This window comes from Apium graveolens, chromosome 9, assembly GCF_009905375.1.
Source record: "Apium graveolens cultivar Ventura chromosome 9, ASM990537v1, whole genome shotgun sequence".
NCBI lineage: Eukaryota > Viridiplantae > Streptophyta > Magnoliopsida > Apiales > Apiaceae > Apium > Apium graveolens.
Window position 1 is genome coordinate 5,074,718 of NC_133655.1, and position 16,385 is coordinate 5,091,102.

Sequence of the window (16,385 nt, forward strand, 5' to 3'; positions counted from 1 at the left end):
CTTCTCTGGACATGCCGAAAACTAAAGGTGGAGGAATGGCAGGAAGTGGCAGAGGAGCAGTGATTTCTTCTAGAGTACAATCTCCAATCCAGTCTCGCTTCTTGTGCCAATACATCTTGCTCTTGTCTTGCATGGCTGACAACTACTGAGATAAAAACTTAGTCTCTGACCCAAGCTTGAAAAACAACTTTACAAACTCCTTTTCCCATGCCTTAGCAGAGGAAACCATCCCTTCTTGCAGAGTCCCAAACTCAAAATCTATGGTCTTAGACAACTTGACATCAGAAGTATGTAATACAGAGAGTTTGGCATTGATATCATCCAAAGAGGAACAAACATACTTCCTAAATAACTCAAAAGAAGCATTTAAAATACTAACTTCTGAAGTTAGTGACCCAAGAGATTTGACAGAAGCAAAATGCTGATTAAGATTAGCCAAAGCATAAGAATTCTCTTCTAACTTTACAAACAACGAATTTAGGACAGTATTGGTGTTTTGATCATTTGGGTCGGACGCATAATGGGGGGATTTGGGCAAACCACCAACAGAACGGTGGGCATCATCAAAAAATAAATCATTTGATTCAGAAACTACGAGACCATTCACAGTTAAAACAGACAAGTCAAAAACAACATTCAATCTTTCTGATTTAGCGGACTCAAAAGGAACACGAAAATACTGAAAAATCTTTGTTAACAAAGCAGGGTATGGAAGATGCATGGATTCATGTTTAGCACAATGATTCATGTTGGAAATAATCAATGAAGCCAAATTACAAGGGGTTTTCTTAACAAACACAGACAAGAGAATAGAATCCTGAAATGTGACTCTATCACGACCGGATTTATGAGGCAAAACATTCGTGTGAAACAATTTAAACAATAATAAGCACATAGGAGTTAAATCAGATATCAACGGTTTGACAGACACAGAAACAAAGTTGTCACCGAGAATAGCTTTGAGTTGTTCCTCATATTGCAATCCAGGAATCTCGTCAAAGGCCTGATGAGTGGTAAACGGGCAGGGGCCTTGATCGGATACTCCTGTAAGCCTGGCCAGCAAATCCGCCTTAAAGCAAACTAGACTTCCTTTCACCGAAGAGAATACAATATTGTCGGCCAAAATTGAAAAATTCGCATAGAACTCCTTCACCAAATCTGGATATATCACGTCTGACGGCGACAATAACCCAGCACACCCAACAGCTTCAAACAATGATGATACGCCAATCCTAGAGAGAAGATCAGTATCACACAACCTTTCTTTCAAAATGGACTTGTGCCATGCCTTAGTAGTGTTTTCCTTTGCATGACGTTCAGAAGAATTAGGAGATGCTTCGCTAGATGCTTCGGAAACAACTGCGGCCACACGACGACGCTTCGAACCAGACGGACCAGGGGTCGGGGTTTGGTTAGCGGTGGATCTCGAACGGCGAGCCATGGAATAGAGAAGATTTTAGGGTTAAGAGAGAAAGGATAGAATTTGGAGAGAATGAGAGAGTAGAATGAGAAAAGAAAATGAAAAGATTAAGAGAGAGAGTTTAAAAAGAAGTAGAAACTGAAGAGTTAGAGATGGAAGAGGAAGTGAAGAGGTGCAAAAACAGAAGTGATGTATTGAATGAATGATACATGCACGAGTTTCAAGGATATGATAAGTCTAATCAAGAGATTTACAAAATCTAACACTATTTACACGCATAAACATATGGACAAATAAAAATAATAAAAAAAATAAAACACAAATTCAGAAACATGAGTATAAGGTGTAATTAACACAGAACCTAATTACTCAAATAATAAATACACACCATATATTTGAATATTATGACATAATTCACATTTAAGCACATAAATTACATAAAATCACGTAATAAATTACAGAGAACACATACCTAATTCATGACGCATTTTACAAAATCTATCTTCAGCTAAGGGCTTAGTGAAGATATCTGCACGCTATTTCTCAGTAGAAAGATAAATAAGCTCAATATTACCTTTAGAAACATTATCTCGTAGAAAATGGTGACGAACATCAATATGCTTAGTACGAGAATGCATAACAGGATTTTTAGAGATATTAATTGCAGAAGTATTATCACAATAAATAGGAATATTTGAGTAAAAAATACCAAAATCCTGCAATGTTTGTTGTATCCACAAAATTTGAGCACAGCAACTTCCAGCTGCAATGTACTCTCCTTCAGCGGTAGAAAGAGCTACTGAAGTTTGCTTTTTGCTATGCCATGCAACTAAACAATCTCCTAAAAATTCACAAGCACCACTTGTGCTTTTTCTATCAATCTATGACCCTGCATAGTCAGCATCTGAAAAACCGATTAAGTCAAAGGAAGAGGAGCTTGGATAAAATAATCCCAAGTCACTCGTACCTTTCAAATATTTAAAAATCCGTTTAACGACATTCAAATGAGATTCTTTAGGTTGAGATTGAAAACGAGCACACAAGCATACACTATACATAATGTCAGGTTGAGAGGCAGTTAAATATAACAATGAACCAATCATACCTCGAAATTTAGTGACATCTACAGGTGTACCTTGTTCATCCTTTATAAGCTTAATTGAAGTACTCATCGGAGTTGATTTAGGTGAGACATGATCAAGTGCAAACCTTTTGAGTAAATCCTTTATGTACTTGCCTTGGTGAATAAATATTCCTGCATTAGACTGATTAATTTGCAAACCTAGGAAGTACTGCAATTCACCCATCAAACTCATATCGAATTCCTTATGCATGCAATCAGAAAACCACTTACACAGAGATTCGTTAGAAGATCCAAATACTATATCATCAACATAAACTTGAACTAAAAGAAAGTTATCACGTTTTTGAAAAATAAAGAGAGTTGGATCGAGTGTACCACGAATGAAACCATTGTTCACAAGAAACTGACTGAGACGCTCGTACCAACAGCGAGGGGACTGTCTCAATCCATAGACAGATTTCTTGAGCTTGTAAACATAGTTAGAGTACTTCTCGTGAATAAAACCTGGAGGCTGCTTCACGTAGACTTCTTCCTTAAGATAGCCATTTAGAAAAGCGCTCTTGACGTCCATCTGATAGAGCTTGAACTTCTTGTGAGCTGCAAAAGCCATTAAGATTCGAATAGCTTCTAAACGAGCTACTGGAGCATATGTCTCATCGTAATCGATTCCTTCCTGCTGGTTGTATCCCTGAGCAACCAAACGAGCTTTATTTTGAATGATATTTCCATCTTCATCCTTCTTATTCTTGAAAACCCAACGAGTACCAATGATCTTGGCATCCTGAGGAGGTGGGACGAGTTCCCAAACATCACAACGCTCGAACTGGTTCAATTCCTCCTGCATTGCCACAAACCAGTGTTCGTCTGCAACTGCTTCTTGAGTATTCTTTGGTTCAAATTCAGCAACAAAAGCACAGAATGCACACAGATTATGAAGTCTGCTTCGAGTAGAAATCCCTTGATCTAAATCAGTAAGAAGATTATCTGGTGGATGATTCTTCACAGTCCTAGAAGATTTGGATGTTGAATATTACTCATCTCTTCCTCATTAGAATTGTCTGCCTGGAAATGAATAAGAGTTGTCTCATTCAAAAGAGACTGCCTCATTTCCGCTTGTGAAGATTTATCCGGAGGAGTAACATAATTCACATTTGAAACACTATCGGGAGTCTTTGGAGAGCCAGAAGATTCATCTGAAGCTTCAGTAAATCCTGAAGAATTATCAGAAGACTGAGATGGACCTGGAGAGTCTTGACTGTTTGACTTGTCAGAATGAGACTGACTCTTTTCAGAATGAGACTGTCTCATTTGGGAATGAAACGATAGATCCGCAGTGTCTTCATCAATTTGAGATATATTCCTTGAGGATTCATTGAACGCAATATTGATGGACTCTTCTACTTTGTTCTTGACAGAATTATAAACACGATAAGCTTTGCTTGATGTAGAATATCCCAAGAAAATTCCTTCCGTAGATTTCGCATCGAACTTGCCTCGATTACTTTGAGTATCTAAAATAAAACACTTGGAACCAAATACTCGAAAATAACTAATGTTAGGAGTCCTTTTGTTAAGCAATTCATACGGAGTTTTAAGCAAAATAGGACGAATAAGTACTCTATTTTTTCTCAAAAAAAAAAGTACTCTATTTAAAACATAACAGGAAGTGTGTACCGCTTCAGCCCAAAATTTTCTTGGAAGCTTACTCTCATGCAGTAGAGTTTTGGCAGTTTCCTGTAAAGTCCTATTCTTGCGTTCTACTACTCCGTTCTGCTGAGGAGTTCGAGGAGCTGAGAATTCATGAGTGATTCCTCTCGATTTGCAGAAGGTTATGAAATCCTTCTCGAATTCTCCTCTATGATCACTACGAATAGTCTTGAGCTTAAATGAATACTTAGTCTCAAGGTTAGTAATAAGATCCTTAAACTCAACAAAAGCTTCATCCTTAGTTCGTAAAAATAATACCCAAGTAAAACGAGAATAATCATCAACTATAACAAAGGCATAATTCTTACCTCCCAAGCTTACATACCTTTCTGGACCGAAAAGATCTAAATGAAGAAGCTGCAAAGGAACAGAAGTTGATACTTTATTCTTAGCAATAAAGGAAGTTTTCACCTGTTTTCCAAGTTGGTATGCTGAACAAGGTTCTATTTTCTTGTACTTCAGCTTTGGTAGACCTCGAACCAGATCATGAGAAGATATCTTCCGAAGAAGATCCATGTGAACATGACCTAGATGTCGATGCCAAAGATTCTGCTGATCTTGAATAGTAGCTAGACAAATTTCCTCCTGCTGTTCATTAAAATCTAACACGAAAATATTTCCTTTTCTTTTGGCAACTAAAGCAAACTCGTTAGTCTTAGTACCAATATAACATACATCTTTATCGAACTTAACCTTATGACCAGCATCAGTAAGTTGACTTACACTAATGAGATTATATTTCAAACCATCAACTAAACGAACATTAGAAATGGCAAACCTGTCATTACCAATGGTGCCTTTTCCAATAATTCTGACGGTGTTTGAATCTCCAAGAGTAACTAAGCCACCTTCCTTGGCAACTAGAGATAGAAACTTGGATTTATCACCTGTCATGTGACGTGAACAACCACTGTCGATGATCCATTATTTTTCGCGGAACATGGACCTTCAAGCAAACCTGCAAGAATTGCTTTATCTCTTAGGTACCCACTTAACCTTGGGTCCTGGTTGGTTAGTATCACAAATCTTATATAAATGTCTATCTGATTTCTTAATCCACATCTGAACAATACTAACAAAAGTATTAGCAGATTTATATCTAGTAGACGATTTATAAAATGAGTTAGAGGAGTGGCCCTTGATACCACATAATCTAGATTCAGATGTAGGATGGCCAGCTTTGCCACAATCTCGACATTTCTCATAAGGCATCTTATATTTCATAGGAGCTCGCTTATACCCTCCTTGAAATGCACATTTCTTGATTGATTCACATCCTAAACCTCCTTTATCAAGAGAAGATTTTTGTTCTCCAAGAAGAGCATTCAAAGTTCCTTCTCCATGGAAACATTTAGCTAAATCCTTTTCAAGCTGTTCGACTTTCTGCTTTAATTCAGGAACCAAGGGATCAGGAGCACTGTATTCTTTAACGGTTTCTAGGTCAACAGATTTTGACTCTTTCTTCAAGGCTTCAAGGCATACATCCTTCATCTCAATCTCATTTTTGAGATATTGATTTTCTTCAGTAAGTTTTGAAACCCTTTCAAGCAATGATTTATTCTCAGCAACTAGGGCTTCTTCCTTCATGGGGTCATCCATTTCACTAAGAACTTCACTTAAAGCTTGCTTTATATAAGCATTCTTTTCTTTCAACTTCTTAACCTGGACCTGCAAATTTAAAATAGATGAAGATATATTTGAATTATACTTAATATTCTGTACCTCATCATTATCATTGAAGTTGTCCTCTAGTCCTGCAAAACAAAGTTGAGCAACTTCATCGTCTGAATCGATCTCCACGTCAGATTCATCATCACTCCAAGTAATTAATGCCTTCTTCTTGTTCTTCAGCTTGTAGTAGTCCTTTTTGAAGTGCCCTTTCTTTCCACACTCAAAACAAGTATCCTTGCTTTGATTCATTTTAACCTCCTTGCTCGGATTAGATTTGAAGTCTTTCTTTGGAAACTGGGACTTCATGGGTCGTTTGGAGGCATTCCGTTTGGCAAGAAATTTATGAAACTTCTTTGTTAGAAGAGCAATCTCTTCATCAGAATCATCAGGAGACTCATCTGCATCTGCATTAAGTGCAAGAGTTTTCTTACGAGGAACTTCATCTTCTTCATCATATCTGCGTAACTGATTTTCGAATTCTTCCAATTCACTGAACAGTGTTAGAGTGTCCATAGTCGAAAGTAGTGTTGAATCCTGCAGAATGGTAACCTTTGGAGCAAACTTCTTTGGCATTGCTCTAAGGATTTTCCTATTGATCTCAGATTGAGGAATGATCCTTTCCAGAAGTGAGATAGAGTTCATCAATGTCAGAAACCTCCCTTGAGCATCTCGCACACTTTCATCTCTTTCCAACCTGAAACCTTCATAGTCACTCATTAGCATACTTAATTTTACTTCACGTACCTTAGACGTGCCTTCGTGGCTGACTTTGATCGTATCCCAAATCTGCTTAGCAGTAGTACATGCTAAAACTTTTCTTAATTCTGTAGCTACCATGCCATTGAGAAGTGAGTTCATAGCTTTAGCATTGGAATTCATTGCGTTCACTTCTTCGGGAGAAAGATCCTTGAGAGATTTTGGCTTCCCTTCTTTCATAGGAATTGTGTAACCATTTTCTACAGCATCCCATTCGAATGCATCACGCTGGAGAAAGATCTTCATTCAAAACTTCCAGTCATTGTAGTTTTCAGCACCATGAAGCAGTGGGGGATAATTGTTTGAATACCTATCTGGTTGAGCCATGGATCGCTAGCAAAATAAACACTAAAAAGAAAATTAAATGCATCTGCTCTGATACCAAATGAAATTCAATGGCTCGATAGATAAAATAATATTCTAACTGTCAAGGCAAAAGGGATAGTCTCTTATGCAAATGGGATAGTCCCTTTACAAATGAGACAATGAATGGGACAGTCTCAATTAACTGCAGAAAGTAAATAACAACAATTAAAAAGCAGAATGCTGAAAAACTGAAAAGTAAAAACACCAGAAGTTTTCACTTGGTTCGGCCCCTACACCTAGTCTATGGCCTACATCCAAGTCCCCATGCCAACTAGCATAGAGAATGTATTATATCCACTTAAACAAAGTACTTACAAACTTTCCTTGATTACAAACTTGGCCCACTTGAAAGAAACTTTTCCCTAGCACACAACTACCTAGCACAAAGCTACACGATTCGGTTACAAGAATATAATGTGAAAGTTTACAACTCAAACTAGGTTTCTTGTTTTTCTGGATATATATATCTCGGGTATGGAACAAGAAAGTAATTTCAGATGATGGAAGATTCTCGTGAAAGCGTTTGCTACAAATCTGAAACGAAGAGTTGTATTTATAAGCAAAGTTCTAACATATTTATTTTCAAACACAAGATAAGGTAGATAAGATTTGAAGATAAGTTTGTTTGAAAATATTTGAATGAATACTTGAGAAGCTAATCTGTTAGTAATCAAGTAAAGGATAAGGTTTGAAAGATTTAAACTTGATTTATAAGATAGGGTTTGTTTGAGATAAGATTTATCCAGATAAACAAGATTTACACAAAACCCTAACCCTTATCTAAACCTGAGATAACTTCCTGAAATATCTGAGCAAACTGCAATGCTTGAATCTCGGTTACTTGCATTCTGTATATCTGCATTCTGGAAATCATCATAAACATGAACGTCTAACAATATACCACATTTTTATATTGTTTTTATATAAATGGAATCGTATATACATTGTAATTTCTAAATTCATACCTAAATTATTCTATTTTAGGACAAAATTCAAATTTATACATATATAATTAATATTTTATTAGAAAAAATTATGCAATTACAAATTATATTAAAACATAAATCCAGCTAACAATAAGAAATTTAATATGCAATATTGCCTCGTCTATGAACCCGGATTCTTTCATTGACAGAAGCTACTTTCTGGTTTATGAACCTCCACTTAACAGAGGGATATAGAAAACAACTAGAATAGTATACTTTAAACCTCAAGTGTAGTATGGAGAGGGACTATAAGATGGCCATAATGGCCATTACTGTTTGCATATTTTGTAAACAGATTAAAGATTTTATATATGTCTGCAAGAACTTTCATATACAACTTAACTAATAAACAATACTTAGCACAAGTGTTACATGTTTTACATACCAGTGATGACAATATTAAAGAGTATTAGAGAAATATTTTATACTCCCTCCATCTCACCTGTCTTATTTTGACTAATATATGATCAAATTAACCAAGTTTTGATCAATAATTATGATAATTTTATATGTTATTTTTAAAAATAAAAAGTACATTTGAAAGACAATTATATATATTTTCTAATGATATTAGTTTTAAAAATTATCTAATTATATTTTATATGTAATTAATAATTTGACCGTTAGACTAGTCAAAATATGACACATAATATGAGATGAAGGGAGTACTACAGATACTTTGTAAACAGGAACTATAGGAATCAGATGTAACAAAAAAACTATAGGAAGCGGTAACCTTAATTCCCAGCACCACTTGCCCCAGAATTGGCAGAATATGGTACTATTACATGGTGCACATTGGAGTACCGGTTTACCTCTCGGGGAAACTCTGCACAAACTTTATGCATAAAATATTTGCAAGGAGCACAACAATAGAATAGGCTCTCAGAAGTTAGAATGGGTTTGACACAACCATCGCAAAGCAATGATATTTCATCATCGTTTGTTCCATCATACCACTCAGTAATTGTAATGAGTTTAAGATCATGTTCTTCATGAGACCAGTGTTTAATACAATTTGTTGCACTAGAGATGCTACTATTGTCACAAGAATAAGATAGAGTAACCTTTTTCTTGATAAATTGTTGCATCAATAGATTTAGGGATAATTCATCAGCTGCTGGGAGATGCACCAAATTAGTGTATATATGTACTCTTGATAGATTGATAGATATAAAAATTGATGTTTAAGCATAGTACCACCTCATAATTGTACTTGATCTTGATCTAGCACATTGAAAATGGGTGAAATATCTCCAGCTGCTATAACAGTAAAGCCATTCTATAGAATGCAGCATTAAGTTTCTATGTAAAATATTAGTTAGGTCTTTCTGACAACAGAGACATAATAATTTTAAATTTCAAAAGAAAAATTGTAATAATAGTATCGTTTTATTTATTATATATTTTAAAGGATAACATAGACATAATAACGTTAAATTTGTTGTTCTAATCAAATTTTAGTTAATGAAAACTATATATAATTTCAAAAGAAAAATTGTAATAATAGTACCATTTTATTTGTTATATATTTTAATTATAATTTAAAATTATTTTTTATAATTATTATTTAATATCGATATTTTAATCTCGATCAACTAGTATAAGTAATACAAGAAGCATGAGTACAGTTCATAAGTCAAGTGTTTATGAGTTTATCCTATGTAATCCACGTCCTGCATTCCATCTGACTCACTCAAAAAATTTATGAGAACATATATTATAAGTCATATTTGTCAAGAAAAAATATTATACAAAGCATATTTGATGGACCAAAAATCAAGATTATTTGATATTTGTTGCAAATGTGGTAAGGATACTACAATCAAGTTAATTATGATAATACAAATACCAGTAATACTAAATAAATTATGAGACATAATTATCCAATACTAAATACTAATTGAAGTTAATTATGTATAACAAAAGCAACTTCAGAAAAAAATTATTAAAATAATGAGGTACATAAGAAAATTTTGAAAAAATACACTTTATCAATATTATAATTAAAAAAACATACATTAAAAAATCAGAATAGTGAAAAAATATATGCACACAATAAATAAATAATTTACTACTCATACAATGATTGACTACGAGGAAAGAGGAAAATTATTATAGCAAACTATACTTACTTTGTTTAAAAGAACTTTCAAACTACTTAGCAAAAAAAAAAAAAAACTTCAAACTTATACTCTCTCATCCCCGAAATATCAGGGAACATCACTCGATACACACTTTACTCTCTTATAAAATGTCGTCAATTAAATTTTTCTAATTTTTTTCTTCTAAATAAAATGTAATGCTCAAATTTGTATGTAAAAAAAATTAAAAAATTAAAAAAATTATGAAATTATACATTATAGTATTCATAAAATAAGTGGGACAAAGGAAATATTTGTGAGTTAAATGTATAGTGTGTACCTCAAGTTTCCACTTCATGCATTTTGTGTACCTTTGTTTTAGTATCTAGCATTTTGTGCACCTTTACTTACAAGATTCTAGCAAACTGTATACTTCAGTTAGATTGTGTTTAACACCGTGAAAACACAGGGGTAGTCTTGTAGTTTCACCATTGCCAACCACTTCACTTAAATACTAACTTATTCTTCTTCTTCTCGGACAGCCATTACAGTTGCAGTTGAAGATACTTTTGCCGCTGCACACATGGCGAATGAAACTCTAATCATTGGTGAGGGGCCATCTAGTGAGGAAACAAGCTACTGCAACATTTCGGTGCTTGCAGGCCTTGTTGATCGTTAACAATTGAGCTCGTGCTAGAAGAATTAAAATGATTAACCAACCAAATCCATATAACCTGAAGGTAATCAATATGCACATGTTGTGCATAGCAGGGGCAGGGAACTAATCAGACCATGAGGGGCCATGGTCTCCCAACTTTTTACCTTAAAGTATAGCTTACTTCACGTTTCTATCTCTCTCTGAGCATACATTTTTAAAACCCAGCACCAGTTGCAGCAGGTCATGCAGAATATGGTATTACATGGTGCACATTGGAAGACCGGTTCACCATGGCTTCGCTCGCCACATGAATTACATCTACGAACCTTTTTGTTCAAAACAAATGTGAGTCCGTGGGGATGGAGTCTGTCCATAGTTATATCAGTAGCCCCAAACTTGACATATTCGTACTGGCGGTAAGATGACTTTTCAAGACAATAAGGATCATATGAAAGATCACATTTACTGCAATGGTAGAACCATGTGTTTGTGTTTATTTCACGAGAGCAGTACTCACAGTCGAAGTCATGCTCGTGATCAGTGACCATTCCAGCATCGTAGGTCAAGTCGAGAGGGTGAGGATCCCACCTGTGCTTCATTGTTCTTGCATAAGTAATACATCTCGCACATATATAGAAATTGCATTTTTCACATCTGTAGTTGAAAACAGAGTTCAAAGTCGAACGGAATGTACCGTCAGAACTTCTGTACCCATATTGATCACGAGACATTCCGCATGCATTACAAGCATGACCGTCCTTCCAAACTTGTTCCAGTTGGTGAGGGTGAGCTTCGTGTTTTATAATTTTCGGTAAGGTCACACATCCGATATGAAGACGGATGATGCCCTTGCTAGGCAGATTCCAAATAAAGAATATACCATTGCAGTCAACTCCACAACCATCACACGTTTCGAACAGAAATGGTTCGCTAGACATATCTGCAAATAGAGTGTTACCTGGCCAAAGGTGGTGTTCAATCTCTCTAGGCAACTCCACACAGAGTTTATGCATAAAAAATTTACAAGGAACACAACCATAGTAGGATTGACCTTCATCAGTTCGGATGGGCTTCACACAACCATCACAAATCAATCGTATATCATCATCATCGTCATGTTTCCCATCACACAACTCGTTAATTGTTATTAGTTTAAGATCATGTTCTTCGTGTGCCCAATGTTTGACATAAGTTCTGCTTCTTAAAATGTTCTACATGCTGGTAAAAATGCCTCCAAATACGCACTAACACATGCGTGTTATCAAAGACATTGAAGGTTATATAAAGCAAAGGCATCTAAGGATATGAACCTCTTCTTAAGGTGGTGTGCACTGTGCAGCGTGCACTTAATACTGATATCAGATTACTCAGTAATCGGCTTATGTCACGGTGAACATGAATGCTGAAGAAGATTAGTTATATCGGAACCGTTAAGTAAACAACTCTCAAGTGAATCTTATATTATTATTATTTTTTTTGAATAAAAGGCGACTTTCATAAACTAAATCATATCCCTTTCCAGTACATCCAAAATAAAAACAGGGGGGCTATCAAACCATTCCCCTCCTTCTGGCATAGAATAGGCGACTTGCGCTAAAGCATGAGCAACACTATTCGCAGAACGATAAGCAAACTTAACTAGTACCAGATTTATGTGCTTTAATAAATTATATAGTTCATATATTTACGAAGTAAAGGAAAAAAGGGATAAATAATAGGTTCAATTGTATGGCCAAGCATGATCTATAACTTCGTATGGTTGAGTCTGGGAAGCCTAATATGGTGGATTACTTTCCTATTCTTCGTTGGATCGATCCACAAGGTATAAGGCGGCGAATGACAGGTCATTTTGAGAAGCTAATCAAGTTATTTGATGGTGTACTTAAGGAACGGTTGGAACTGAGGAGAATGGGGAAGGCTAGCGATAATACCAGTACGACAGACGTGCTTGAAGAACTGCTAAAGATGTTACAAACAGATGAAATCGATGAACCTCAAATCCATAACCTATTTATTGTGAGTTACAAAAGTACATCTTTAGATAATTTTTGTGTCATTGTGTGCGTTTTAAGGATAAGTACCATCGCAAGAACCTGCACGTGTTCTTGTACCTAGCTATGCTAGGATTTAATAAATTTCAGTCATTAAAACAAATCGGCAGGACTTATTTGCTGCAGGAACAGATACAACTTCAAGCACGGTGGAATGGGCGATGTCTGAGATATTACGAAATCCAAAAACAATACTGGTAAAGGTAAAAACTGAGCTGAACCAAGTGATCGGAAAAGGCAAGATTGTACAAGAAACAGACATTTCCAAGTTGGTTTATTTGCAATGTATTTTGAAACAAACTATGAGGTTACACCCCCCAGCCCCCTTCTTAATACCACGCCAAGTAAAAGAAGAAGTTCAGCTCTGTGGCTACACCATTCCAAAGAATTCGCAAGTGCTAGTCAATGCATGGGCTATTGGACGCGATCCTAAGCTATGGATAAATCCCCTGTCTTTTCAACCAGAGAGGTTCATGGACTCTCAAATTGACTTCAACGGGCATGATTACGAGCTTATTCCATTTGGTGCAGGTCGAAGGATATGTCCTGGAATGCCATTGGCTATGAGGATGGTGCCAGTTATGTTAGGCTCACTCATAAATTGTTTTGACTGGGAACTCGAAGGTGGGATTCTGCCAGAGAAGTTGGACATGGAGGAAAAGTTCGGGATCACACTAGCAAAGCTTCATCCGCTTCGTGCTGTAACAACTCTGGTTGTTCTTTAGCTAATTTTGAAAGTATGCTTTTCTTTAAATTTGATTACCTGAAGTTGTTGTATCTTACTTTGTAGCCAGATGACCTGATCAAACTTTCATTTCTTATAAAGTTAAAATAATACTTTCTAAGAACAGCCGGCTTATTCATTGGCCAACAAAAGATTCATTGCTAGTTTGGACAATCGAAATGATGAATTGTAGTTTAAAAGTGTAGCCGCATGGTTTATAAACTATTTAAGCATATGCTGTGAACTCGGCCAGAAGAAGCAATTAGTGAAACTTCCAACAGTTTTAGTACAAAAGTTAGCATGTATAAAAGGACTGTAGTATGAATGTAGTTGCAGCAACCAAGCAAGCTCTTATTTGCACTACTAGCAATCAAGAATGAAAGGCATTACATACCTTTTGTCACTTTCTTTGTTATGCCTGGTGGCTTATGTACAATGTTACGGTGGAAATGGATATAACCCTCTTGAAAAGCATATGAAGGCTCAGAAGGCGAAAAGAATGTCTACTTTCCATGTTGAAGGAACTCAAGAAGACGTTCTAAGAGCTGAGTATTCACCTGTGTATATTGGATCTCAAGATGGATTGAAGGAAGCTGAGAAGGTAGAATCATTGCCAGGGCAACCTGATGGAGCAACTTTTGAACAATACTCGGGATATGTCACAGTTGATCCCGTTGCTGGAAGAGCACTTTTCTACTATTTTGCACAGTCTGAAAATTCTTCTAGCCAGCCTTTGGTTCTTTGGCTAAACGGAGGTAAATATAGATCCCACTAAACTATAGTACTTTCTCAATTTGAAGGTGATCATGCCGGACTGCATGGTACAAAATTTGATTATAATAACTGTAATCGAATTGGATGACAGGGCCTGGCTGTTCTTCATTTGGAAATGGAGCAATGATGGAACTTGGACCTTTTAGAGTAAATAGTGATGGAAAAACATTATCCCAGAACAAGTATGCCTGGAATGATGGTAAGCAGAGTTTCTTTTTTTTTGAAACTCACTAATCTCTTCTTAAAATTATGACAAAAAACCACTAACAATTTAATCTCCTGCAGTGGCAAATGTGTTATTCTTGGAATCACCTGCTGGTGTTGGATTTTCATATTCCAACAGAACTTCAGACTATGCAACTGGAGATAAAAAGACTGCTGAAGATAGTTATACATTTTTAATTAACTGGCTAGAAAGATTTCCCGAATACAAAACCCGAGATTTCTTCATTACTGGAGAAAGCTATGCAGGACACTATATCCCTCAATTAGCTCAACTAATCCTTCACAACAACAAAATCACCAACCAGACTGTCATTAACCTAAAAGGAATTGCAGTAAGTTTTGTACTTGAAGCAATTATGTAACATTAATAGATTACTTCTGGTCACATGCTATGATATCTGATGAAGCTCGTGAGGGCATTTTCCTAAACTGCGACTTTTCACCAAATGTAAATGTTTCAGAAACATGTGAAACTTTTCTTGAACAAGTAGATCTTGGAGATATTGATCCTTATGATATATATGCTCCCTTATGCAGTTCTCAAAATGGTTCATTCTCGGTATGCTTTTTTACCATCTCTTTACAGTAATTTTATCCTTATACAACATATTTGTTCACTTATCTCATTACATTATTATGTTACTTTTACTTGAAATAGACATCAGGATTTGATCCATGCTCAGGTAATTATATCGACACCTACTTAAATACTCCTCAAGTTCAGGCATCACTTCATGTCACTATTCCTCCCAAGTTTTGGTCATCTTGCAGGTACTAAACTCTATCTTTTGTGCACGCACATGTACATAATTAAGTCGCGACTTATAATATATGCATTCAACAACTGTGCAACGCATGAGCTATGACAATGTGCAGGATGATATGATTACCCTGATGAATACATGATGATACTAATACCTTAATGGACTTACAGTTGTAGTTTATGACCTTGTAATAACAGCGCTAAAGTTAACTGGACGGAAGCCCCAGCAACAGTCTTGCCAGTCATCAAGGAACTAATGAACAGTGGCATCAGTATTTGGCTATATAGGTGAAAATAAATTTCTTTTCAGTAACAGATACATTTATGTGTTGATGTTTCAGATAAAAATTGTTAAGAACTTTCTATCAAATTTACAGCGGGGACACGGATGGTGTAGTGGCAGTAACAACAACAAGATATGCAATTGATCTTCTTCAAACATCTGTTAAAACACAATTCTACCCTTGGTACAATCAAGCCGAGGTACAGACACAATATAACGATATTCTACCCTAGTACGAGCACACACAAACTCATCCATGAAATGATTCTCACAATCTGTTATTTTCTTTAACGATATTGTTTAAGGTGGGAGGATATGCGGTTGGATATGAAAATTTGACATTCGTGACTGTAAGGGGATCTGGACATTTCGTTCCAAGTTATCAGCCTTCTCGCGGACTTGCAATGTTCTCTTCCTTTTTGGCTGGAAAGCTTCCTCCGTCCAAAGCCAACTAATTAAAGATTCAAAGTAGTCCATCCAGAAGAGGAGACTTCAAATTCCCTTTACTTTAAAGTACTATGTAGTCTGTACTGATGTTGTCAATGCCAATTCCCTTTACTTTAAGAAATGTTGGGACTCCTAAAACAACTTTAATTAATTGATTCCAGTTAACAATCTGAATGTTTTTACCAGTATAGATACTCAAATATTCATCGTGTCTTCTTGTTCTTGTTGTAAACATACCAAAAAATCTGATCAATGTGCTCAAGTTCATGGTGAGTATCTCATCGAAGACTTTCTATCTAGTTCTAAAGAGTCTATTTAATGGTGATGCTGGTCAGAATGGGCCGCAAGGATTATCCATTTGTTCTCCTTAATGGTATCGCCAGTCA

The 16,385-nt window shown here is 35.9% G+C and overlaps 1 protein-coding gene and 1 pseudogene across 1 annotated transcript; both read left to right on the forward strand.

Annotated features, from left to right (window-relative positions):
* The first annotated feature begins 12,460 nt into the window (after positions 1 to 12,460).
* LOC141687476 (geraniol 8-hydroxylase-like) lies at positions 12,461 to 13,663 on the forward strand. The gene is made up of 2 exons (XM_074492768.1): positions 12,461 to 12,748; positions 12,894 to 13,663. Exons 1-2 carry the CDS (start codon positions 12,488 to 12,490, stop codon positions 13,506 to 13,508), a joined length of 876 nt encoding a protein of 291 aa, XP_074348869.1. The 5' UTR covers positions 12,461 to 12,487; the 3' UTR covers positions 13,509 to 13,663.
* A 155-nt stretch (positions 13,664 to 13,818) lies between these two features.
* On the forward strand, positions 13,819 to 16,169 carry LOC141687475 (serine carboxypeptidase 1-like; annotated as a pseudogene).
* The last annotated feature ends 216 nt before the right edge of the window (positions 16,170 to 16,385 follow it).